At 42.3% G+C, this 27,875-nt stretch overlaps 1 protein-coding gene across 1 annotated transcript in view; it reads right to left on the bottom strand.

Moving 5' to 3' along the window:
- Positions 1-27,875, bottom strand: part of LOC143277768 (uncharacterized) — a 66,511-nt gene that overhangs the window by 20,118 nt on the left and 18,518 nt on the right. The window contains exons 8-20 of the mRNA XM_076582669.1: positions 26,351-26,578; positions 19,238-19,359; positions 17,987-18,095; positions 16,522-16,605; positions 15,306-15,380; positions 14,574-14,657; positions 13,177-13,251; positions 11,635-11,751; positions 10,121-10,252; positions 8,874-8,948; positions 2,446-2,523; positions 2,034-2,117; positions 75-161 (exon numbers count right to left, since the gene is read on the bottom strand). Coding sequence (XP_076438784.1) covers positions 75-161; positions 2,034-2,117; positions 2,446-2,523; positions 8,874-8,948; positions 10,121-10,252; positions 11,635-11,751; positions 13,177-13,251; positions 14,574-14,657; positions 15,306-15,380; positions 16,522-16,605; positions 17,987-18,095; positions 19,238-19,359; positions 26,351-26,578 — 1,350 coding nt within the window. The remainder of the gene's footprint in view (positions 1-74; positions 162-2,033; positions 2,118-2,445; positions 2,524-8,873; positions 8,949-10,120; positions 10,253-11,634; positions 11,752-13,176; positions 13,252-14,573; positions 14,658-15,305; positions 15,381-16,521; positions 16,606-17,986; positions 18,096-19,237; positions 19,360-26,350; positions 26,579-27,875) is intronic.

The following is a 27,875-nucleotide window of genomic DNA, read 5'->3' as shown; positions in this document are numbered from 1 at the left end:
GTGTGTGTGTGTGTGTGTGTGTGTGTGTGTGTGTGTGTGTGTGTTGAGGTAGGTCATCACAATGAAACACTCACTGCAGACAAGACCATATTCACAGACAGTTCCAGACCGACACAGTGACTGCTGCCTGTCTGAAGTACAGTTCTGCCCTGCGTCCAGCCCTGAGTGAATGAAAAAAAAAGTAAGGAAATACAGTTGAATGGCAGTTGGCACAATGTAATCATAAAGTGAATAACACAACACGAAAAAAAAAATCACAGAGCAAATGCAAACAAAGACGACACCAAGGCAATACAGAATAACAGAACTCACAGCAACAAATCGGAACGGTACAGGACACAGCATTCAGTGACAGCTTTTCAACACACATTCATCAACAGGTTCGTTCGTATGCATTCAAACTTCAGATTTCAATATTTCATTTTTTTTCTCTGTTCGATGTGGTCAAGTCTCGTCAATTCCAGTACCAATCAATCTACCAAACCACCAGCCTTCCTGCCTACCTACTTATCATTTCATCCGTTTGTCTGTCTCTCTAACCATCCCTCCATCTATCTATCCACCTGCCTATTTGTCTGGTGTAAACAGACCCATCAACACTCGGCTTACATCACAGACTGACATAAGTTTACATTTGGGTCAACAGCAAAGTGAGAGCTGTATTATCAATGGTTTCTCCAGTCAATGGGAAATCATTTACAGCTTAGTCTTTTGTGAAGGACTATGACTCAAACTAGGAGGCAAAATTGCACTGGCTCCTAGTGCTGCAGCCTTGTGAGCTAGTTGGCCTTTGAGAACCATCCTAACGCCGACTGTCCTAAAACCCTCTTGGCCGAGAGAGTGGGGATGTAACTTGGGCAAGACACTCTCCACTATAATCAAATTCTAGCCCAAACAGTCGGAACAGCAGTTGCCTTTGATGGTCATAGTCGGACACGACTGACTATCATATATAAAACAGACCCAGAAGTATTCAATGTCCCTCCAACGAATGACAACAACGAGTACCCCATCCTGCGAGAAGAAGTCGAGGCAGCAGTGAAAGTACTGGAGTCAGGAAAGTCGCCAGGAGTGGACAACATTTCAGTACAACTGGTCCAGGCAAGGTGGGAAGCCATGGTCAGCACCCTCACCACAGCCTGCAACACGACGTGGCGGACTGGAGACCCAGTCTATTGTCATTACTCTTCACGGGAAAGGCAATCTACAACAGTGCAAAAACTACCGCACCATCAGCCTGATAAACCATCCGAGCAAGGCTATGTTGCAGATCATTCTGGACAGACTGAAACCACAAGCAGAGACGATCATCGCAGAAGAACAGGCGGGATTCAGACCAGAGCTCAGCACAACAGAACTAATATTCAACCTCAGGATAATGTGTGAGAGGTACCTACATCACCAGCAAGACCTCTATCACAGCTTCGTTGATTTCAAGAAGGCCTTTGACAGGGTATGGCATGAAGACTTGTGGCCAACTGTGAAGCTGTGCAGGAGAGAGAGAGAGAGAGAGATTGTGTGTCTGTGTGTAAACGTTCTCTCACTGGCGAAATCAGCCCCTATTTCATACAGAGAAACCAGTCGCGACAATACAATACAGTATCAGTATCAGTAGCTCAAGGAGGCGTCACTGCGTTTGGTCAAATCCATATACGCTACACCACATCTGCCAAGCAGATGCCTGACCAGCAACTAACCCAACGCGCTTAGTCAGGCCTTGAGAAAATAAAATAAAATAAAAATGTTTAAAAAATATATATATATAATAAAATTAATTAACAAAAAAATATTAAAATGATAAATAAATAAATTTCTAAAACAAAGATAAATACATAAAAATACCACTATTACTACTACTACTATTTATAAGGCGCAAAATATTGATGAAGTCAACTCTAAGCAAGCAAGCGCTCACACACACACACACACAGTACAATACATTATAACACAACAAAATACAACAATAAAAAAGACAACTAAATGGAATACAATACAATACAATGCAACACAACACAGCACAGCACAGCACTCACTGCAGGTGTAACTGTCCTGGGCAATGCATTTCCCGGAGACACACTGATCCTTGGCGTCCTCACAGTCTTCTCCCAGCTGGATCTCTGCCAACACAGAGAACTGTAGGCTGCAGGACACTGCCTGACTTGACTGACTGACTGACTGATGACTGACTGACTGCCTGATGACTGACTGACTGACTGATTGTCCATGTGTCCGTTCACGCTACGTGCCCACCAACCCTCCCTCTCTCTGCCTCTCTGTACTTGTGTGTGTGTGTGTGTGTGTGTGTGTGTGTGTGTGTGTGTGTGACAGACAGAGCAAGTGTGTGCGTGTTGATCTAAAGTCTCTGTATGTGTGCGTAATGTGTATGTGCATCAACGACCATGAGCATCAACGGACACAATCAATCATGACTTGTGGACAACTCACTGCAGAATCCGGCAGAACACCTGTGTCCAGACACACACAAATCCTGGTGGTCTGCACATCTCTGCCCCGTGGTCAGCCCTGTGGAGAGAGGGGGGTGTGAGGTGTGAAGGGGGGAATGGTGGAGGGATGGGGCCGTGGGGGTGGGGCAATCAACACAGCATTTTCCTGTTTTGTCAGAAACTTCATGACTACGACCACAGCAATACAGCTATCATGTACTTACCCACGTGGCATTCCGTTCTCTCTCTCTCTCTCTCTCTCTCTCTCTTCACGTTTAAAATGAAGGTATAAATTTACATAGTGGTTCTGTTTCATTAAAACGTAGGTGATGGGTAAGGAATGTAAATTCAGTGTTGTTATCATCATCAATATTATATTATTGTTAGTAGTCATACGAGGGTCATTCAATAAATAAGGTGAATTTTTCGGTATAAGGACTTCTAATACAGATAGAAGCTTACTTTTTTTTTCTTTCTTTTTTTTTTTTTTCAACGTAGTTTCCCAGCACTGTCACACACTTTTCCCATCTGTGCACAAGCTTCCGTATTCCCTCAGCGTAAAAATCTTTGGACTGATGTCTCAGCCAGTCGCTCACAACACTTTTGACTTCATCGTCACTTTCAAACTTCGTGCCTCTCGTGAACGCTTTCAAGGGACCAAACAGGTGAAAGTCTGAAGGGGCAAGGTCTGGGCTGTAAGGGGGATGAGGGAGCAGTTCCCAGCCCAGCTCGTTGATGGTCTGCACCGTTCGGGCTGCTGTGTGAGGCCTTGCGTTGTCATGATGCAAGATGACTCCTTCTGACTGATGACCCCTGCGTTTGTTCTTTATGTCTTTCTTGACCTGCCTCAGCAGTTCACAGTAGTTGGCACTGTTCACAGTGCTTCATTTCTCAAGGAATGAAATGGTGATTGGGACTTGCATATCCCAAAAAAACGGTGAGCATCACCTTCCTCGTGGACCGCTGGGACTTGAACTTCTTCTTCACTGGAGAGCCTACGAGCTTCCACTCCATGGACTGCCGTTTGGACTCAGACTCATAGTGCCAAACCCATGTCTCGTCACATGTGACCACCTTCTTCAAAAACTCATCACCATCCTTCTCATAGCGGTAGAGACACTGCTGGGACAACTCGACCCTCCTCTGTTTGTGCTCTGGAGTAAGCATCTTTGGCACCCACCGGCAGCTGACCTTCGAGTAGCCAAGGTCATCATGGACAATTTTGTGTGCTGTCCCAACACATAAGCTCAAAGTTCTTGCAATGTCATCCACTGTCACCCTTCTGTCAGACTGAATGAGGTCATTGACTGATTCGATCACCTCAGGAGACCTCACTTCTGTAGGCCTTCCAGGCCTGTCTTCATCCTCAACACTGCTCCGTCCTTCTTTAAACAATTTAGCCCACTTGTAGACATTTTTTCGGCTGAAACATGTGGCACCATACACAGTTGACATTCTCCTATGAATTTCAACTGGTTTGCACCCTTCAGCAACCAAAAACTTGATAACTGACCGCTGTTCAATCCTGGAGCATGCTTCTTGGTCGGCCATCTTTGTTAATCGCCAAAACTCTCAAAGTTTTTTGGGTTTTTTTTAATCTGCAAAACAAATTAAATCCATGTGAAAAAGAAGTAAAACAAAAAAAAAAGAAAAAAAAAGAAGTAAGCTTCTATCTGTATTAGAAGACCATATATACCGAAAAATTCACCTTATTTATTGAATGACCCTCGTGTATATATATATATATATATATATATATATATATATATATATATATATATATATATAATCATTGTGTTGTATAATTATTATTAATAATCACTATATTAGTATTATGCCTATCATATCTCAAAATGTGCTTGTTAGGTGAAAATATGATGCACTGCCCTAAAAGTGTAGGTATGTTCTAATGTCGATGCACAAAGCTATGACAAGTTATTGACTGTTTCAAAACGGTATGCGTATTGAGAAAAAAACAACAACAACGTTCAAAGCTTATTATGTGTATGATAAGTATCAGTATCAGTCTCAGTAGCTCAAGGAGGCGTCACTGCGTTCGGACAAACCCATATACGCTACACCACATCTGCCAAGCAGATGCCTGACCAGCAGCGTAACCCAACACGCTTAGTCAGGTCTAGAGAAAAAAAAACAACAAAAAAACAACACCTCCTACTACTAATAATACTAATAAATGAAAATAAAATAAAAAGACAATACTGATGATAAACAAGCAAATAATGTAAAACATGCAGACATACATTGACTCACACACACAAACGTGCATAACAGATATGCAACAAACATGCAGTTTCACAGATATGAAAGCACAAACAAATACACATAAACGTACACGAGCCCCGACACACACACACAAATTACCCTTACACACACACACCCTCCCTCCCCCACACACTCATTTCTAGGCAACGTATCGCAGCATCCACACATACGCCCATATCCCCCACCCCCAAATATATATACAACTATATATATATAACTATATATATATATATATATATATATATATGCACACCTGCACGTTCCAATATTCCGTTCCTCCCACTGTACAGATATACATGCACACGCATACCTCATCCTCTACACACACACACACACACACACACAGAAGACACTCACTGCAGGTTTTCTGCTCACATGTGGTCCGCGCAGTGCAAAACTGCTCATTGCCAAAGCAGTTGTCTCCAATATCAAGTTCTGAATAAACAAATATATATATATATATTGTGTGTGTGTGTGTGGTTCGTCCGTCGGGATCGACGAGGACCATCTAGTCATCCTGGGGGTGGGTGGGCTGGGATCTGTGGGTGCGGAAGGTTCTGACGCAGTGTGGACAGGGGATGGTGGCGGCTGTCGGGGACTTGCTGGCGCTGTTTTTCCTGGCCTGTCTGCGTTGCTCTGCTGCAGGGATTCTGTTGGCCTCACAGGATTTGGCGCCTTTGTGGACAGCTGAACGCCACTTTGGTTTGTCTATTGCATTCAGCTCCCATGTGTCGTGGCTGATGTTGAAGGCCTTCAGAAAAGCTTCCAGAGTGTCTTTGAAACGCTTCTTTTTGGGAGCGCTTGCCATGTTGGAGGTCGCCGTACAGCAGTTTCTTGGGGAGCCGGTGGTCTGGCATGCGAAATACATGGCCTGCCCAGCGCAGATGGGCCTGCATCAAGATGGTGTAGATGCTGGGCAAGTTTGCACGAGTCAGCACCTCTTCAGGTCCGCGAAAGTCTCTCTCTTCAGGTCCGCGAAAAAGAAGGTGTAGCCTGCGCCTCGCTCACTGAGTTCGCCATCTTCTGCCAGTCTGGTCTCACTTAAGGCAGCGATGTTGATGTTGTACCTGGCTAATTCACTCGCAATGAGTGCTGTGCGTCTCTGTGGTCTGTCTGAGTCGCCTCTGTCGACAAGCGTACGCACGCTCCATGTGGCAATGGTCAATGGGGTGCTCCTTGTTTTCTTCTTTCTTTCCTTTGTGTGTCGACTGCTTGAGTAGGGTCCCCGTCAGCCGCGGTATGATGACTAGGGTGGTGTGGAGCAGGCAATGTTTAGGGCACCTTTTCTAGCCCCTTCCTCATGCCATGGAGGTGAGCAGTGCTGTCCTGAAGAGGGCTGCTCAGTCGCTCAGGGGGCTGCCGATCTCCACCGCTGCTCCAGTCGGTGAAAAACGGCCCTATGGCCTGAGCCGCCTGTGTGCAGGTCCGCGGCTACGACTGCCAATGTACCCACACCTGTCGCTTCCTCGCTCGCCTGTCGCCACAGGGCTTGAGGAAAATGATGGTATGGGATGAAGGATGACTGATGACTTGCGCGATGACTCTGTTTATAGTGAGGAAGAGTTGCGCACCGTCGACCTCACGCTCTTGTCCGAGACCGTCTGTATCCAGTGGCAAGATGAGGTCAAGGCGACTGGAGATGGAAACGGATGCAGTGAATGACCAGGATGTCCTATGTGCCTCATCCTGCCCTCAGCACTCCACAGTGCTCTGCTGCAACCGCCTTCCTCTCCGTTGAACCATGAAGGTTTCTGCCGCAGAGTCCGCCGGATCCAGTCTTCACGTGCTTGGGTTGACAAGCCCTAACTCACCGAGGGTTTGAGACCTGTCGGCTACCCTCACCTAGTTTAGCCAACCTGTCAAAGCCGTTGCCCGGGGGTTGGGCGCTGCTGCATGCTAGCAGCTTCTAGGACCCATAGGTTAGAGCTGGGTGCTGGTGGGGACCAACAGAGGACGAACCACTCTCGGAAGAGCGTGACAAGCCCCCCCCCTCTAGAGGTACTACCCCTCCCGTGCACCCCCTAACACACACATATAGATATGAATCTCTCTCTCTCTCAATATATATGTGTATATATATATATATATATATATATATATATATATATATATGTCTCTCGCTCTCTCTCTCTGTACATAATTTTATTGAAAAGTAGCTAGCTCTTTTGTCTTCAGACGCTGGATACTGTAGTGGCGAACTGGGGCTATTGGACGTCAGCGCCTGGTGGGTAAAGGATGGAGATTTCTTTCCGATCTCCCAGATCAATATATGTGGAGACTTGCCAGTGCCTGAACCAACTTCTTGTGCATATGCACGTGGTAGATCCAATACGCACGTTAAAGATACTGTATTCCATGTAAGCATTCGGTGGGTTATGGAAACAAGAACATACCCAGCATGCACAGTGATAATAATGGTACTTATATAGCGCTGAATCTTGTGCATAAACAAATCTAAGTGATTTCACACCAGTCATTCTCACGCACGCATGACTCTAAAATTGGAGAAACTAAAGACAAGGAAGAGGCAGGGAAGGGAGGCTATTTTGGGAAGAGGTGGGTTTTAAGGCCAGACTTGAAAGAGCTGACTGTGGAGACTTGACGAAGCGAAAGATGAAGTTCATTCCAATTGCAAGGTCCAGAGACAGAGAAAGAACGGCGGCCAACAGTCGAAAGTTTGAATCTGGGTATGCGTAAATGGAGTGGATCCGAAGCTGATCGTAGTGAGCGAGATGGAGTGTAGAGGTGAAGGCAGCCACAGAGATAGGAAGGGGCTGATTTGTGAATGCACTTATAGCATAGAGTGCTGATCTTGTACTTTATTCGGCGTGAGACAGGGAGCCAGTGGAGATGTTGTAAAAGAGGAGTGATGTGCTCAGATCTTTTCTTTCTGAGGACGAGTCGGGCAGCAGAGTTGTGTATGCGCTGAAGGGACTGAATGGATGAAGCAGGCAAACCAGACAACAGAGAGTTACAGTAGTCAAGGCGAGAGAGAATGAGAGAAACGACAAGTCTAGATGTTGCGTCAATGGACAGATAAATTATTTCCGGATGGAACTGATGCGCCGCAGTTGACAGTAGCAGGATTGACATGTCTGACTGATAAATGTTTGCATTCACAGTGTGTTGTCAAGGACAACGCCGAGGTTCCTGACTGAACTGGAAAGAGGGATGGATGTACTGCCAAGTTTGATTGTGTCAGTTGGAAAAGGGAGTATTGTTGCCTACATGACGGGGTAAATGAACAAACATGGTCATACACGTAAAATGTTACATGTCTGTACGGGTATTATGAGTGAGTGACTGAAACCTGGCACAGGAAACGAATGATGAGCGCCTAATGGCACCCGCCAGTCGGTTCTACCCAGGTAGGCAGCCTGTTGTGCGAATGACTCCGTGTTTGGAAAGCGGTTACAGCTTGGTCTTCGACCAAGGATAGGCACTGAATAAGCACCCACATCATCAACATCATCATCGTTATCATGTGTCACAACGCTTTCAGCTTTGTCTTGTATCGACTGGTGGTTACGCGTCCACCTAGGAAGCCTGAGATTCCCAACTCGCGGGATCGAATCCAGCCACACTCGCCAGTATTTTCCTGCACCTCCACTACACCTTGGGTGGTGGTCTGGACGCTAGTCATTCGGATGAGACGATAAACCGAGGTCCCGTGTGTAGCATACACTTACTGCACGTAAGAGAACCCACAGCAACAAGAGAGTTGCCCTGGCCAAATTCTGCAGAAAATTTCACTTTGATAGTAAATCAGATTAACGTGCAGGCAGAACAAAAAGAAAGCGTGCTCTTTCTGGGATGAAAAACCGGTTTCCACATAGAGAAATTGTTGCGACTACAAACTACAACACAGCACAATACAATGCAACGCCACGCAACGCAATACAAGACAAGACAAGACAACACAACGCAATACAATACAACACAATACAATGCAATACAATACAACGCAATGCAATATAATACAACAATGCAATACAATACAACACAATGCAATACAACACAATACAATATAATACATCGTATATATTATCCTGGTTTACATATACTAAAAGACACACACGCACACACACAAACTTGCAAGACAGCTATCATCGTGCGCACTAAATGTTTCAGTGCTTTACTGCTTACTGCATTTCCCGTCTTCGCACTGGAGTCCAGTGTTGCAGTCATTGGCATTGCTGCAACTTGATCCAGCTTTTAGTTCTGCAACAATGATATAAAAAAAAACAACCCAACTCAACTATCAATTCTATGTAACCATAACCGTTTTACTGTTCACAATGTTCTTCACGCTTATCTTTTACTGGATATATCACTGCTGGATAAGGAAGAAAAATAACTGCAAGTCAGGAATGTCAAAGTCCGAGGAAAAAACAAGGACTGTTCTCACCTTTCGGACAGGAAGGGCAAGGCAGGCTATGACGATACTTAACAGCATAAAGCGATGGGAGAATGCAATTCCTTTCAACCGTGAGGTCTTCCACGGTGAAAACGGAGCACTTGAAGCTGTTCTGACTGCAAGTTTTTTGGTCTCAAGAGAAAGGGGAGGAGAGGGTGGGGGGAGGAGGTCTCAGGAGCTGGATTTGTTTTACATGCTTCGTGGTGTAAACTGTTTGTAAGTAGGATGGAGCCAACGAAAAACAAGACCAGAAGAAACAGCTGTCGAAAATACAACACGCAAACAAACAAGCAAACAAAAACCCTAACAGGGACTACATGAAGAAGACAGATACCAAAATGACAACTTTTAATCAGCAGACAGGAAAATGGCAAAACATAAAATGCAAAAACCTAAACAAACAAAACAAACAAACAAACAAAGAAAAAAGATGATGTGTTTCTTTAGAGGAAAACTGCATACACACCAACCCCCCCCCCCCCCAAAAAAAAAAAAAAAAAACCCATAGAAATTAGGATTACTCTCAGGAAAGTTATTCATTTTCTGAGGTGAAACGAATCTTCACCATTACTAAATAACTGTATATAGCTGCTAAACCAAAAGTGGAACAAAGTAAATAAGTAAATAAAAGATAAAATACAAATTTGAACTACAAGGGAATGAAATTGGGGGATGACATAAACCCTTCGAAGACACCAACTATGTCTATGAAAGAGAGCCACTGATATGATATGACAGCATTTGTGTCCCCTGTCCGCTCGCCAAATATCTTGACAATGGCAGCAGATTATTGCCAATTCATTATCAACGACACATGGTACAGAGGCATCAGTTGTATGTTAGCGGTGTACTTTATCATTTAGGGAGAACAAAAATCCAAATCCTCCGACTCCTAAAACTTCCCAACACACACACACACTCTCTCTCTCTCTACATCACACACACACACACACACACACACACATCCTATACTCACTACATGAGAAATTCTCAGCGAACGTGGAGTATTCGGCTTTGCAGACACACACGTTGTTCTGACACAAGCTGCGAACTACTTTGCAGTCATCTGGTTTCTGGCAGGCAGATCCTATCCGCCCTCTGACTGGGTCTGCAACTCCGGAATGTATATATGCATGTAATGATGTGATGCTGTGTGCAGTTCTCTCCCTCTCTCTCTCTCATTGTCAGCCATCTGTCCGTCTGTCCCTCCCCTCTCTCCTTATTTCTTCCCCCCCCCCCTCTCTCTCTCTCGCTGTCTGTCTCTCTCTGTCTTTCCCTCTCTCTCCTCCCCTCTCACAGTCCCTTCTCCCTCCCTGACCCCTCCCTCTCTGTCTCTCTTTCTTTTTCCCTCTCCTTCAATTATCTGCCCATCTATTTTTTCTCGACCTCTCTCTCGTCCTCTCTGACTACTTTAATCACCAGCCTCTCTTCCTATTCCACAAGCAACACTTCACACTGTTCTTTTCATGTTGCATGCCCTGGATGCAGTTTTTACATGAGCTTTTTTCATGAGCTTTGTTGACCTTTTTGTTTTCTTTGTTGGTGTGTGTGTTGCATTTTGACATACCAGTAAACGCCCTTGACGAAGACCAGTCGGGCATGTGAGAAACTGTTTTGTTGTTTTCCTTTTTTTCTTTTGTTATATATATATATATATATATATATATATATAGAGAGAGAGAGAGAGAGAGAGAGAGAGAGGGGGGGGGGGGGGGAAGGAGAGAGATGTATGTTGAAAGAGACACAGAGAGAGATGTATGTTGAGAGAGAGAGAGAGAGAGAGAGAGAGAGAGAGAGAGAGAGAGAAAGTCCAATCAACAACCAACTCCACAAAATAATTGTCCACTCCTTCCTGTCTTTCCTTCTCATTGTTTTTTGTTGTTTTTTCCACCCCCCAACGCCCACCCCGTCTTCATCCCTCGTGCCCCCCACCCCCACCCCATCTTCATCCCTCGTGCCCCCCACCCCATCTTCATCCCTCGTGCCCCCCACCCCCACCCCATCTTCATCCCTCGTGCCCCCCACCCCATCTTCATCCCTCGTGCCCCCCACCCCATCTTCATCCCTCGTGCCCCCCCACCCCCACCCCATCTTCATCCCTCGTGCCCCCCCACCCCCACCCCATCTTCATCCCTCGTGGCCCCCACCCCCACCCCATCTTCATCCCTCGTGCCCCCCACCCCCACCCCATCTTCATCCCTCGTGCCCCCCCCCCCCCCCCATCTTCATCCCTCGTGCCCCCCACCCCCACCCCATCTTCATCCCTCGTGCCCCCCCCCCATCTTCATCCCTCGTGCCCCCCACCCCCACCCACCATCTTCATCCCTCGTGCACCCCCCCCCCATCTTCACCCCTCGTGCCCCCCCCCCCCATCTTCATCCCTCATGCCCCCCACCCCCACCCTATCTTCATCCCTCGTGCCCCCCACCTCCACCCTCACCAAGACCTGTCCCTCTCCCTGTGGTTCTCTCCCTTCCACCCTTCTCTTACCGCACTGGTCGCCGTTCTGGGTACTGACGTGGGTATCGCAAACACATTTCTTCTCTTCACACATGGCGCCTGCGGTACACTCCTGGGATTTGTCACACTGCTGACCTACTTTCCGCTCTGAAACATACAGAAATAGTCCAAAGGCATTCTCTGATTTAGTAAGGCCTTACACCTTTATACGTACGATTGACGTAAGTATACAGTTAGGGCCAACAACAAAGTGAGAGCAGCATTATCGATAGTTTTTCTCTGTTGCAATGTGAAATCATTGACAACTTAGTCTTTTGAGAAACACTATGACTCTCAAACTAGGAGGCAAAATTGCACTGGCTCTTAGTGCTGCAGCCCTGGGGGGTGGGGGTGGAGGGGGGGCTAGGTGGCCTTTGGGAACCATCCCAACGCCGACTGTCCTAAAACCCTCTTGGCCGAGAGAGTGGGGGTGTAACTTGGGCACGACACTCCACTATAGTCAAACTGTATCCGAGATAGTCAGGACAGCAGTTACCTCCTCTGCTGTTCTAGTGGTCACAGTCGAACACAACAATCATACATACAGTCCATCGTCGAAAGAATAAGGTAATCGTCAATTAATACTGAATATAAAAAAGGTGCCTAGGAAAAATGACCAGCACTATGACTAATTTAGACGAGCCCAACACCCAGATGTGGAGGCACATTCAATTGGGAGGGTGGCAGAGTGGTTAAGAAGCTAATCTGCCAATGCAGTGTCAGTTAAGGTCTGAGTTCTATTCCCGGTCTCGTCCTTTCTCTCAAGTTCGACAGGAGCGTCCAGTCAATTGAGTGAGATGATAACTGAGTCCCCGTGAGCAGCACACACGTGGCACAGTGAAAAAGATCCCCCGGCAACGGAAGTGGTGTCCTTTGGTACAATCATGTAGAAGAAATTCACTCTGATAGATACAGCTATATCCACATACACTCAAGGCCTGGGTGAACACGATGGGTTGTGCTGCTGGTGTCGCGTATGTGGATTTTCCCGAACCCAGTGACGCCTCCTTGGGAAACTGAAACTGGAAAGACAATCAGTGATGTCCAGTGTTATTGCTATGGTTGATGCAAATGACAAAACTTTCAGTGACAACGTGGCTAATGATGGTGTGACTTGCAAAAAAAAAAAAAAAAAAAAAAAAAAAAAAAAAAAAGGCGTTTCTTGCCAGATTGAATTTGTTTTTCTCTGATGAAGGCAGAATGATTTGCTGTTGGGTTCCTTGACTCAGAGCCATTATGGCGTGCATGCACACACACACACACACACACATACAATATAGAAGCATAACATACCAAACTCATGCATCATGTGCGTGTTCAGTCACAAAGATACCGTTACAAGTAGTTTTGTTGCTGTTGTTGTTTTGATAAATAAGATAGGATAGATAGGCATATAGATAAATAGATGAATAAACAGATAAACAAACGAACAATAAATAAACAGATGAATGAATGGATAAATAAATAAATGCACAAACAAACAAACAAAAAGCAAAACACAGAGGCAGGGAGAGCGGCATGGGGAACACTCACTACAAAAGTGGAGGGCGTCGCACACAGTGTTAGTCATACACTGGCCGCTGGAGCACTGACTGTTCAGGCTGAGCTCTGAAAAAACAAAACAACCCGGACATCCAACAACAAGTCTTCAGACACATGGACAAAACATCCAACAACGACAAGTCTTCAGACACATGGACAATACATCCAACAACAAGTCTTCAGGCACGTGATCAATACATCCAACAACGACAAGTCTTCAGACACAGACAATACATCCGACAACGACAAGTCTTCAGACACATGGACAATACATCCGACAACGACAAGTCTTCAGACACATGGACAAAACATCCAACAACGACAAGTCTTCAGACACATGGACAATACATCCAACAACAAGTCTTCAGGCACGTGATCAATACATCCAACAACAACAGACATCCAGGTACATAGACAAGACATTCAACGACAAACCTTCAGGCACATAGACAATACATCCAACAAAGACAAACCCTAAGACAAACAGACAAGACATTCAACAAAGACAAACCTTCAGGCACATAGACAAGACATCCAACAAAGACAAACCTTCAGGCACATAGACAATACATCCAACAAAGACAAACCCTAAGACAAACAGACAAGACATCCAACAAAGACAAACCCCCAGGCACATAGACAAGACATCCAACAAAGACAAACCCCCAGGCACATAGACAAGACATCCAACAACAACAAACCCCCAGGCACATAGACAAGGCATCCAACAACAACAAACCTTCAGGCACACAGACAAGGCATCCAACAACAACAGACATTTAGATACACAGACAAGGCATCTAACAAAGACAAACCCCCAGGCACATAGACAAGACATCCAACAACGACAAACCTTCAGGCACATAGACAAGACATCCAACAACGACAAACCTTCAGTCACATAGACATAACATCCAACAACGACAAACCTTCAGGCACATAGACATAACATCCAACAAGGACACATTTTCAGGGGCATTATCTTCTTCTCAATGCAGCAAGTTTCCTTGTGGCGTGTCCATCCAAACAGGGCCTCTTTCTTTAATTTAACGTCTTTTACTTTGAGTGACATTAGACCTATGCTTCTGTACATGTGTAATGCACACACACACACACACACACACACACACACACACACACGGGCATGCACGCACAGTCAGATAACACACACACTCTCTCTCTCTCTTTCTCTAAAAAACAGGGTGTTTACATCTTATTGTATCCCCATAGGTAATCTTTAATTTAAAAAAAAAAAAAAAAAAAAAATTTTTATATATATATATATATATATATATATATATATATATATATATATATATATATATATATATAAAACGAGGAAAAAAGGTATTGTTCAACTGAGACTAATAATCATGGTTTGTACTCACTACATGTCTTGGAAGTCGGGTCGCACACAGCGCCAGGTATACATCCGTTTTTATTCGGTTGACACCTTCCGTTAATGTCGTACTCTGCACACAATGTCGGTCGCATGAAGAAGAAGAAGAAGAAGAAGAAGAAGAAGAAGTAGAAGAAGAAGAAGAAGAAGAAGTAGAAGAAGAAGACGAAGAAGAAGAAGGAGGGAAGCAGAAGCAGCAGAAGAAGGCCGCACAATGTCCATGTGTACACGGACCAATGTTGCTGAGAGAGACAGAGAGTCATAGAGACAGATAGGGAGGGGGGCAGAGACAGAGAGTGTGGGGGTAGACAGCAAGTGGAAGAAAGAGAGAAGAGAGAGAGGGGGAGCGAGAGAGAGAGGGAGCGAGAGAGTGAGAGAGAGAGAGAGAGATAGTGTGTGTGTGTGTGTGTGTGTGTGTGTGTGTGTGTGAGAGAGAGAGAGAGTGTGAGAGTGAGCGAGAGAGAGAATGAGTAAAATGTAACTTGTCACAACCCTCCCCCAGTTTGACTTTTGTACTCCCCCCCACCCCCTCTCCTAATGACCATGGCTGTCATTCCACACCAGTTTGAAATGACCCCCCTTGTCAAACTGGGCCCAGCTAGAATGAATTCAGTCTTAAGTAGAACTCCCGTCCAACCCCCCGACCCCCGTCCCTCCCCCTAATCCCGCACACCCCCTCCCAATGTTTGCTTCCGTTATTGTAGTGGAGGTGGCTGCTCACTGCATTTCCTTATGTCACAGACGGCACCCTCTCGGCAGTCCTCGTTCCTTTTACATGGCTCCTGTACGTTCATCTCTGCAACAACGGCAATGAAGTTCGTTCAAACATCGTGTCTCTCAGTGACAAGCATTCGGTTTTGGGGAGGGGGAGAAAGAAAAGAAAAGAAAAGGGTCTTGCTGCTCCTCATTCCTTTCTTCAGTTTTATTTTTCATTATTTTATCTCAACCTTTCGATTTTTTATTATCTTATCTCAACCTTTCATTTTTCTTTATTTTATCTCAACCTTTCGATTTTTTTAAAAATTATTTTATCTCAACCTTTCGATTTTGTCTTTATCTTATCTCAACCTTTCGATTTCTTTATAATCTTACCTCAACCTCTCGATTTTTCATTATTTTATCTCAACCTTTCGATTTTGTCTTTATCTTATCTCAACCTTTCGATTTTTTTTTTATCATCTTACCTCAACCTCTCGATTTTTCATTATTTTATCTCAACCTTTCGATTTTTCATTATTTTATCTCAACCTTTCGATTTTGTCTTTATCTTATCTCTGAACCTTCCGATTTTTCATTATTTTATCTTAACTCTCTCCATACGAACGGCGAAAGAGACGACGTTAACAGCGTTTCATCCCAATTACCATCATCAAAATATTGCAAGAGGAAGGCTCTTATACTAAAGACGTGAATGTTGACAAAGAATACCACAATTCTGACGACGGAAGCTAAAGATTGGGTCATTCAGACACCCACTGGACATCCGAGGGGTCTGTGTAGAGGAGAAGAGAGGACTGGCCGTACTGAGTGAGTTAACCTTTCGATTTTGTCTTTATCTTATCTCTCAACCTTTCGATTTTTCATCATTTTATCTTAACCTTTCGATTTTGTCTTTATCTTATCTCTCAACCTTTCGATTTTTCATCATTTTATCTTAACCTTTCGATTTTGTCTTTACCTTATCTCAACTTTTCGATATTTTATATTTTATCTCAACCTTTCGATTTGTCATTATTTTTTCTCAACCTTTAGAAGTGTTGTGACTGATTGCAGAGTGAAGGCGGATGGTTTGTGGGTCTTCAAAATTTTCTCACTTGTATATTCTAACTTGTACTGTAAGTGTAACGACGGTCACAAACATAACTGCAATAGGCAAATAAACAACAACAACAACGACGACAATAACTTCAACAAACAAACAAAAGAAACAGTCTTACTGCACTGGCCCTTGCTGCAGACCATTCCCCCGGCACAAACAGCTGTCTCACTGATGCTCATACACCGTGCTCCAAAGCTCAGGCCTGCAAGGAAGCACTGACTGAGGTGGGTTCTTCAAATGTCGCTGGAGTCTGGGGCATGTGCCACGCTACACCTGTTTCCCGGATTCGCTTGCTTCCTTCTTTATTTGCTTAGGGATTCATCGTTTTATTTCTTTATTTATTCATTTAGATAATCGTTTATTTACTTATTTAATTTATTAAATCTTCTGTTCTTGTCGTTTCCTCAGATAACCCTGACGAACGCATACGGCGATATTTCAGCTGAAAATGCCCCATTAAAAAATACAAAACAAAAAAAAACAACAAAAAAACAAAACAATTCAAAACACAAAAAAAACAAAACAAATAAACAAAAAAAACAAACAAACAAACAAACAAAAAACACACCAAAAAACACATCACTGAAATAAAAACGAATACAGAAAAAAACCCCACCCCTGTCAGTCTTATAAGGGAACCAAAAAAAGTAAAAGAAACTTCAAAGAACAGAAAAGTGCACAGTTGAAATTAGGTATCACTGCAGATACAGCTATGTACGCAGATACAGCCAGTTGAGAGAGCACACACACACACACACACACACACACACACACACACACACACAGCGGGCACACACACTGGCACTACTAGCATCATACTAGTCACCAGCACCATCTCAATAACCGTCATCTTTCCTTGTCCACATATCCAGACGACCAGTATTTGTCAAGTCATCCTTTCTGTTCTAACGTGTAGCGTGATAGTGACTTAAGATGCGTTCGTTGGGTAACCACCGTTGATCATCGAAACAATCACCATGAACAACATTATCATCATTTCTGACGTCGCCGTTGCCATATTTGTTACCATTTAACACACACACATACACATACACACACACGCGCGCGCGCACACACACACGCACGCATATACACACACATACATGAACAGATGTTCACTGAACATAAAAAATGACAAAATCAATAACTGCTACTACTACAATAATGCTGTTACTTCTACTGCTACTACTTCTACTATTACAACACCACACACACCCACACCCACACACACACACACACACACACACACACACTAACACACTGACAAATATCTAATCCTTTCACCCCGTTTGGGGCATGGAGGATATTATATAACAGCAAATAGTATTTTACACCAAAATCAAACATAAACAATTAAAATAACATAACTATCAGAAACAGAATACAAACTATATGAAAACACAACATAAATGATGATAGTATTTTTGCTGTCTTTTTTTAGGGAACCAAAAAAGTAAAAGAGCTTCACACACACAACACACACACACACACACACACACACATACACACACACACACACACACACACACACACACACACATACACACACCATTACCACCACCGCCGCCGCCGCCGCCCCTTACCGTATCTGTGGTGTCCATAGATCTGCACTTCGCAGACGGACAGACCGTGGGTGTCTTTCTTCATGATGGTGAAAAATCGGCCATCCCGGGGACTCTTGCAGTCAATCCTCTGACAGAAAGGTGGCATGTGGCACAGTGGTTTAGACGCTTATCTGCTAATACTGTGTGGGTGAGAACCTGGGTTCAAATTCTATCTCTGACTGGAAAATAAAACTAAGGACTCACCCCAAGCACGGAAGTGGAGGGTTATCGAAACTGAGGTCACCATGAGAGCACGGCATGAAAGGCCACAGACTTATTGAGACTGTTTTGTTTATATTGATGGTAATGAAGGAAGAGGAGGATGACGATGACGCTGTTGCTATGGAGGTCCATTTTGGTTTGGGACTCCGTGACAAGTCTGTACTCTACGCTTCCTGTCATAATGATATCCCGGCGTTAACCAGGCCCGAGAGATACAGACACTTGCAGTGTTGGTCAGGTAATTAGTACAACACACCCAAAGACGCATCCTTGAAGTGGATGACACTCGACTGTGTGATCCCAGTCTCACCATTTAAGCCCACAGCACACTCAACTCTGAGTAGGAGCCGGCCACGGGCCGAAAAACCCACCTCCGCTGGGATTCGAACCCACGTCCTCCCAGCCGTCAGTTCGCGACGCTAACCACTTTGCCACGGCGGCTGGTTAGTTCGCTGGATTTTTATTATTGTGGTAAGATCAAATGGACGAAAGCAACCCCCCCCCCCAAAAAAAAAAAAAAATATATATATATACAAAAAAAAAAAACAACAACAAAAAACCCCAACAAACAAACAACAACAAATAGCAACTAACAAACAGACAAACAAACAAAAATCCAACTTCGCGTCGAGTGCGGGCCGCGAATGCAAGGACAATTTGACCCATATTTGGTATGAAGACAACACTCAAAACAGATTAGCAAAAAAGAAGTACCTTTGCTCGTCGTGTGTATGCATACATACATGGCTACATGCGCTTTGTGTATGTGTATGTGCGTAAACATGTGTATGTGTATGTGTGTGTGTGTGGTGTATTAATTTTGTTTTTTTAATAAATCTATTCTTGTTTTATCTCTCTCTCTCTCACTCTTTCTCTCCCTCTCCACACACACACACACACATATATATATATATATATATATATATGTGTGTGTGTGTGTGTGTGAGTGCGTGTGTGTGTGTGTGTGTGTGTGTTTGTGTGTGTGTGTGTGCTTTATTTTTTCCTTACCTTGGAAGTCCTGGTGGTGATGAACTTAGGATGGTACTGACAGACGTGCTTGTCGTTAGGGGGATAGGACACGGAGTGTTCGTCTGTCACCACCAAGTAGAACTGCCTCAGTTCATTCTCCGCTGCACACAGTCCTATAACGGTGAATGTGCGAAAAATGGCGTTAGGGGGAGTGTGTGTGTGTGTGTGGAGGGGAGGGGGGGGGGAGATGGAACGCGGGGGAGAGGATGAGGGGTTGGGGAGTTGGGGTGGGAGGGGAGGTGGGGGAAGGGGTTGGGGGGCGGGGAGGGGGGGGGGCGTGGGTGTGTGTCTGTGTCAGGGCACATTTGTTGCTAACGCGCCAGTTTAATAATAACGAAATTACTGGAGCCCTTATTGTCGACTTTATGAAGGCTTTTGATGTGATTGATCATTCTCTCCTCCTGAAAAAACTAAAGATTTATGGTTTGTCTTTGAATACATTAGAACTTATCTCATCTTTTCTCTCTGAAAGAAAACAACTTGTGTCCACAAATAGTTCAAAATCAATGTTATTACCAATTAACTATGGTGTACCTCAAGGTTCTGTTTTGGGACCTATCTTATTTTCTGCATATATTAATGACCTACCCTTATCTATCAAGACACCATGTGAAATGTTTGCTGATGACACCACCATTCATACTAGTCATACTAACCTATGTATCGTATCTCTTTCTCTTCAGGAAAGTATTGACCAATAAATTATTGATTGAATGGTCCGAACTAAACCACATGTGTCTCCATCCTAAAAAAACAAAATTCCTAATAATCACAACAAGACAAAAACGTCAAAATATATCCATAATCTGTTCGCCTATTTTCATCAAAGGTGACAAGATTGAAGAAGTTGACCACCATAAAATCCTTGGCATCACTATCGATAATAATTTGTCATGGTCACATCATATTTCTCTGTTATGCAAACAGGTATCAAAAAATATCTATCAACTGTCTAGAATCAAACACTTTTTGGATCTTCACTGCCGAAAACTATTTGTCAGTACTTATATAGAATCACACATTAACTATGCATCGACAGTGTGGGATTCGGCGAGTGACAGTATTATAAAACCTCTATTGAGTCTGCATAGAAGAGCTGTAAAATTGATTCTTTTAAAAATCTTCATCATTGACTGTATCTGATTATAAAGCTCTCGATATCCTCCCACTGAAAACAAAACTTCTATTTAACAAAGGTCTATTTATGTTCAAAATCATGTCTGGATTTGCTCCCCCCTCACTGAAGAATAAATTTGTAATCAACACTCATCGTCATCTTCATAAAGTTATGGTACCACTTCCAAGGATCGATCTTTTTAAATCTAGTCTGTCTTATTCAGGGGGCTGTTTATGGAATGAATTATTATCCTGCCTCAATGTAAACACTGTAAAAAGCATCCCTAACTTTAAAAACATATATCGTGCACATTTATTGAAAAACATGTGATTATGTGACACATATCAATTATAAACAAAAAATCATGTATAGATTGTCAATATATATACGCCTCTCTCCTCCCCTGTCAGTCTCTATGTCTCTCCACTGTCACTGTCACTATATCTGTCTGTTGTCAGCCTCCCCTGCCTTCTTTACTCTTCCCCTTGTCCATTCTTCCTTCCGCTCTCCACCACGCCCCTACCCTATTGTCCTCGTTGTTATTCATCTATCGCGATGTTGTATTGTACATACGTTCTATGTCTATGTTTGCACATGCTTATGCAATTTTGACGTTGATGTGAATTGACTCTCGCTTTTTTTTTTTTTTTTTTTTTTTCTTTTTTTTTTTTTTACTTTGTTGCTTTTTTTCCAATTATTATTTATGCCCAGAGGGCTGGATGTAAAAAAGTACTTTGTGCTTACTCCTTTACCCTCGTAAAATAAAATTTCGTTCGTTCGTTCGTTCGTTCGTTCGTTCCATCCGCACGTAGATGGCTACACAAGAGTGCACGCACGCAGACACACGCACGCATAATCATACACATTGTAAGCGCACAATCTTGAACACACACACACACACACACACACACACACACTCTTCACATACAGCACCCCCCTCGTACACACGCACACGCACACAAACACACACAAACCACATTTCACCACACTGAGTACATTCAGTGTCAGTAGCTCAAGGAGGCGTCACTGCGTTCGGTCAAATCCATATACGCTATATCACATCTGCCAAGCAGATGCCTGACCAGCAGCGTAACCCAACGCGCTTAGTCAGGCCTTGAGGAAAAAAATTAATTAATTATCAATGATAATAATAATAAAATAAATAAATGTGATAGTCAGTCGTGTCCGACTATGACCATCAGAACAGCAGAGGAGGCAACTGCTGTTCCGACTATTTTGGGCTAGAATTTGATTATAGTGGAGAGTGTCTTGCCCAAGTTACATCCCCACTCTCTCGGCCAAGTGGGTTTCAGGACAGTCGGCGTTGGGATGGTTCGCAAAGGCCAACCAACCCACTAGGCTGCAGCACTAAGAGTCAGTGCAATTTTGCCTCCTAGTTTGAGAGTCATAATCCTTCACAAAAGACAAAGCTGTAAATGATTTCCCATTGACTGGAGAAACCATTGATAATACAGCTCTCACTTTGCTGTGTGTTAAATAAATAAATAAATAATAATAAAATACATAAAAAACCCATGGTGGACAGAGAGAGAGACAGAGACAGACAGAGACATACACTCAAAGAGAGAGAGAGACACAGAGAGAGAGAGACAGACGGACAGACAGAGAGAGTGAGAGAGAGACACAGAGACAGAGAGAGAGAGAGACAGAGAGGCAGAGAGAGAGAGAAACAGAGAAAGACAGACACAGAGAGAGTGACAGAGACAGAGACAAACAGATAGAGACAAAGAGAGAGACAGACACAGAGAGAGTGAGAGAGAGACAGACAGAGAGAGACAGAGAGAAAGAGTGAGAGAGAGGCAGAGACACAGAGAGAGAGAGACAGACAGACAGAGAGAGACGCTTTTTTAGACGCTTTAGACGCTTTGATATTTTATTGTCATTACCTGCATAGGTCTATTGACAAGGGGGTGATAGGGTTAATTCTTATGTCACCACAAGTACCATACCACACTCTGCTTAATCCATCAAAACAAAACAAAACATGTAAACAAAGAAAAACAAAACAGCTTTTATCGAAATGCAACATCCTTACAGTATGGAAGCAACAAACATTAAAAAAGAAACAAAAACAAAACCCAAATACAAAAACACCATTACTCGACCATCCATTCTATCAACGATACTGTTCAATGTCTACCTTATTATCTGGCTTACAGTCTGAACATAAGATAGTAGACATTATACATTATTACCCCCCTCATTTACTCTGGTATTGTTCTGAATAGTAAGACTACATCTTATTCTTTGTGCTTCTACAAGAAATTTAGCTATTGACAGTATTGTGAGGTCATCATTAGACGACAAAGCAGAAACAATGTCGTGCCTTTTAGCTACATCAGACTGAAAGAACTCGTACTTATCTCTTACCCTATCGAATGATTTACATTGAAACAAGTAATGTTTTTCATCATCTACACTAAAAGCACACAAAGGGCATGGTGATTCTGTGGATGTCCCAGGCTGAAACCATCTTTTATTTGCATTAAATCCAAATGTCCTTAGTCGAAATCTTGCAAAGTTTATTCTTTGTCACTTATCTGTGATGACTGTCAGGAATTTTTCCGTTTGAAATATACTTTTGAATGAAAAAAAACAACTATATTTTTCTTTAGTTTCCATATCAGAATGCCAATTTTGTTTAAAAGAACAAATAAGTCTATCTTTAAATTCCGAAATAAACTGCTGTTCATTTCCCACTTCCTGGGACATCCACACAATTCCAAAACCATGTTCAGACAAAATCTTTTTAACATAATAAGCCCAGTTTTCTCTACCTAAATCCATTTGTAATAACATCATATCATAAGCCTGTTTACACAAACGTGATTGCGGAAGCTTCAATAATTTCAACCAATATTTTATGCATTTGACAAAAGTTTTTATGTACAAAGGATATCTACCCGTTTCCCCATATAATACAGTATTGGATGAGTGAATCGGTACATTCAGAAAACGTTTTATTGCATATGTGTGCACTTTCTCCATTTGTGAGTTTCCTTTTAGCCCCCAGACTTCAGCTGCATACGTAAGTACAGGTTCAATTTGTGTATCAAACATTTTCCAAAACAGGTGATAATCAATCGAGTTAAGCTTTTTTAACGATTTCAGTATTTCGATTACACCTTTCTTTGCTTTCCTACAAGATTCTTCCCACGCATAGTTTAAACTTAATTTTGTTGAAAATACTATTCCCAAATACTTATATGTATTAGTTACTTTAACATCCGCATTTCCATATAACCACTTTTCATGTACTGAGAGATGCCCACCCATTCTAAAAATCATAATGTTAGTTTTATCTAAATTAACTGTTAAGCCTAAGCGATCTGCTGCTTCTTTCAAAACATTTAATTGGTTTTGTAACCCCCTAACAGTACCCGACAAAAGAATAACATCATCTGCGAATAATAGTAAGAATAGTTCAATAGCTCCCGGGATTAACTGAATTCCATGTTTTCCTTTTCTTGACAATTCCACCGCTAATTCATTTATGAAAAAAAGAAAACATCTGTGGGCTCAAATTACAACCTTGTTTAACGCCATTTGGACAACTAAAACATTCTGAATACATACCATTCACACGCACACATGCAAGTACTGATTTGTACATACCTCTGAGGGCCATATACAATTTACCATTTACACCACTTTCACGCAGAACATGCCACAAAGCATTGCGATTCACAGAATCGAAGGCCTTCTTAAAGTCTACAAATGCAACATAAAGTTTAGTATTATTAAGCAAATATTTTTGCACAACAGAATACAATGTAAAAATATGGTCTATTGTACTGTAATTACTTCTAAAGCCTGCTTGCTGTTCAATTATTTTTTCTTCCCTATCAGCCCACTTTGTTAATCTATTGTTCAGTATGTGAGTGTAGATTTTACTTAAAATACTGGTAAGCGCTACTCCACGATAATTGTCAGGATTGTTGACGTCACCCTTTTTGTAAATTGGAATTATTATAGATTTTGACCATTCCAAAGGAAAAGTTCCATTATCAAAAAGCTGGTTAAATAACTGGACAAGAAAGTCAATAATGGCTGAATTTGCATGCTTTAACATCTCTCCAACAATTCTATCTGGTCCTGCACTCTTTCCTGATTTCAAATGTCTAATACTAGCTGTAATCTCTTCTTTAGATATGGGATTATTGAATAATGGTTCAAATGCACCATCTCCTTCTATCAAACTGTCCTCTTCTTGTGGTACATCGAAGTCAACATCATTGAAAACCCTAAAGAAATGGTTATACCATTGTTGCAAAGATACATCATTATACATAAAAGTCTTTCTATTCACCGACCTTATTATTGCCCAAAACGTTTTAGAATCCTTAACTGAATCTCTCAATTGTCTCAGCCTATTCTCTTCAAATTCTCTCTTCTTTGATTTTCTTAATTCAACATATTCTTTTCTGGATTTAGCATACATTCTCTTTTTTCTTTCTTATTTGTTTCTGTTTTACATCTTTGAAATCCTTTTAATAACCTTTTAACTTCCTGCTTCTTTCGATTACATTCAATATCAAACCAATCATTACATTTTTTGTACCCTTGACCCACTCTTCGAACCATACATGCAGCAGCCCCGTATAAAGCAGTAACAAATTGATTTAAACTCTCATCCATACTAGTATCTAACAATAAGAAGGCTTTCTGTAAACAATCTTGAAATTCAGCACTGTCATGTTCATGTTTATAAAAACTAACATTCTCTTCTGACCATACATTTTTTTCTTCGCCATGTTGTCTTGAATTCTCACCTAAATCATTATGATTCTTTGTACATGTTACTTCTACTGGTAAATGCCACGAGTCCACACGCTCACCAACATGCAAATCAAAGTTCCATAATAAATCACAAGGAATAAGAAAATAATCAATTACACTGCATCCACTGGGGGACACAAAAGTACATTCACCGTCTGTGTCGCCCGTACAAAAACCATTCAAAATAACCATATCAATCATGAAACACAAATCCAACAAAGTTTTACCAAAATTATTAATCACCTGGTCCTTAGAATTGCGCACATAACTTCCTTCATCCACTTTGTCACACTCCCATTCATTCACATAGTTAGACATGACTTCAAGTTCAGCTTGTTCCCACCAGTTCTAGCATTCAGATCTCCAGTGACCATGAAATATACTTCATCTTTTTCAAAATACTGTAGTAATGCTTCTTCTAATAGCAATATACCATCTTTAATCAGTTTATCATTGTATATCGGTCCTCCTTCCGGAACAACGTAGCAAGCTACAAAGACTACATCTTTATTCAAACCAAAAACATTTTTATTTATTTTTATAACAACAGTATTATCACACTCCACCTTCACGTCTTTCACTCGCTCTGCCAAACTCTTTCTCACTAACAGTAACACACCACCTGAATGTCTGCCATGATAAGATAACTTTTTAGCAGGAGCATGAAACTTCACATGGTCAGTAAAAACACCTGAAAAATCAAATGACGAATCAAGAAACGTTTCTGTAAGGCAAACAAAATCAACGTCATTTACATAATTAACGAATGAAACATCTTTCAATTTACTGTATAAATTTTCAACATTATAAGTCAAAAATGTCCATTGTTTTGGATGGTCGAGCCTGTCCTATGGCTTTCTCAACACGCTCGAACGGAGGTTCCTGTCACTGACACCGCCACCTCTCCCTCTGCCACGGCTCGAATTTGCTGGCGACTTGCGTGGCTGGTTCCCCAGGAATGCGCTCATCTCGGTCTGTTTACCTGCAACAAAAGAAGTGCGTGCTGCTCGTGCGTCACCACAGGGGTGACACAGGGAATCCCTGCTGCCTCTGACTGACCCGCGTGGTTCTCCCGATGACGTCACCTGGCAGAGAGAGAGAGAAAGAGAGACAGACAGAGAGACAGAGACTGAGAGACAGACAGACAGAGACACAGAAAGATGTAAAAGGCTCACAGCAGCAGTCCAAGCGGGCCCTAAGGGTGGCGTAGATGATCCTGAACGTGGTCACCAGCTGCACCTCCACCCAGTGCACGATCTTCTTCGATGAGGATCGGGTCTTGACGCAGCCTGAGGAGTCGGTCTTGGTCGTCGCTCCGTCCGTGATCACGGTGCCGAGCTTTCCCAGGGTCCCGTCCGAGGACGACAAAGTGACTCTCTTGTGAATGGCCACGTTGTGCAGGACTGTGTCCAATAATGATGACAATAGTTTCAGTTTCAGTTTCAGTAGCTCAAGGAAGGCGTCACTCCTTTCGGACAAATCCATAATACGCTACACCACATCTGCCACTGAAGCAGATGCCTGACCAGCAGCGTAACCCAACGCGCTTAGTCAGGCCTTGAGAAAAAAAAGAAAAGAAAAAGAAGAGAAATACATAAAAAAAGAACTATACTACTACTATTACTACTACTACTATGTATAAGGCGCAAAAACTTGATGAAGTGAACTATAAGCGTACAAAAATAAATATATATATATATATATATATATATATATATAAATAAATAAATAACTAAATAACTAACTAAATAATAATGATATAATTTTTTTTTAAAGTAAATAATAATAACAATAATAAAATAAATAAATAAAATTTAATATATAAAATAAATAAAAAAAATTAAAAAAAGAGAACAATGATGATAAATAAGCAAATAAATGTAAAAAAATGCAGACATACATTCACACATACACACAGATATGCACCAAACATCCAGTTTCACAGACATGAAAGCACAGTCAAATACACATAAACGTACATGAGCCCCCAACACACACGCACACACACACACACACACATGTGATGACAATAATTATAATAATGAATGTCCATTCATCTGTTCATTTCGCTTTGATGTGAACTGGAGATAACACCAACAGAACTGATGTGTGAACGAATATCGTAAATTCTGCCATCACTGCAACTTCATATATATATATATATATATAGTGCGTTGTAGAAGCGCACAGAACAATGTTTGCAACGAAGATTCCCCCTTTTTTTTTCTATCAATACAATTCTTGTTGCGGAATGACTAATATTCAGAACGATATAATGTTGTAACTAGCCAATGTAAAAATACTATACTTTATAAACAAATAAATAAATGAATAGATTTTTTGTTTAATGATAAAATGTCAGAAATATGGGCCCTGAACTAACCTTGTTCATCACAGCCATAGTAATTGTTACAGGTGTATTTGCACTGGGTTGGGCATGGCTTGCAGGGGCCGGGGTATACACCATAGGTTCCCATTTTGCATACTGGAATGATGACAGTAAACACCCACCCACCCACACACACACACACACACACACACACACACACACACACAGACATACTGAGGCACCCAGACGCGCGAGCGCGCGCGCGCACACACACACACACACACAAAGGCTAATGATAAAACAAAAGTTGTGTTTTAAGATTAACTGATTGTTTAAAGTACCAATGTTGTAAAGACCAATGCTGTTGAGAG

This window comes from Babylonia areolata, chromosome 35 (assembly GCF_041734735.1).
Source record: "Babylonia areolata isolate BAREFJ2019XMU chromosome 35, ASM4173473v1, whole genome shotgun sequence".
In the NCBI taxonomy this organism is placed as follows: Eukaryota; Metazoa; Mollusca; class Gastropoda; order Neogastropoda; family Buccinidae; genus Babylonia; species Babylonia areolata.
This window is presented reverse-complemented; position numbering and strand designations above follow the sequence as displayed.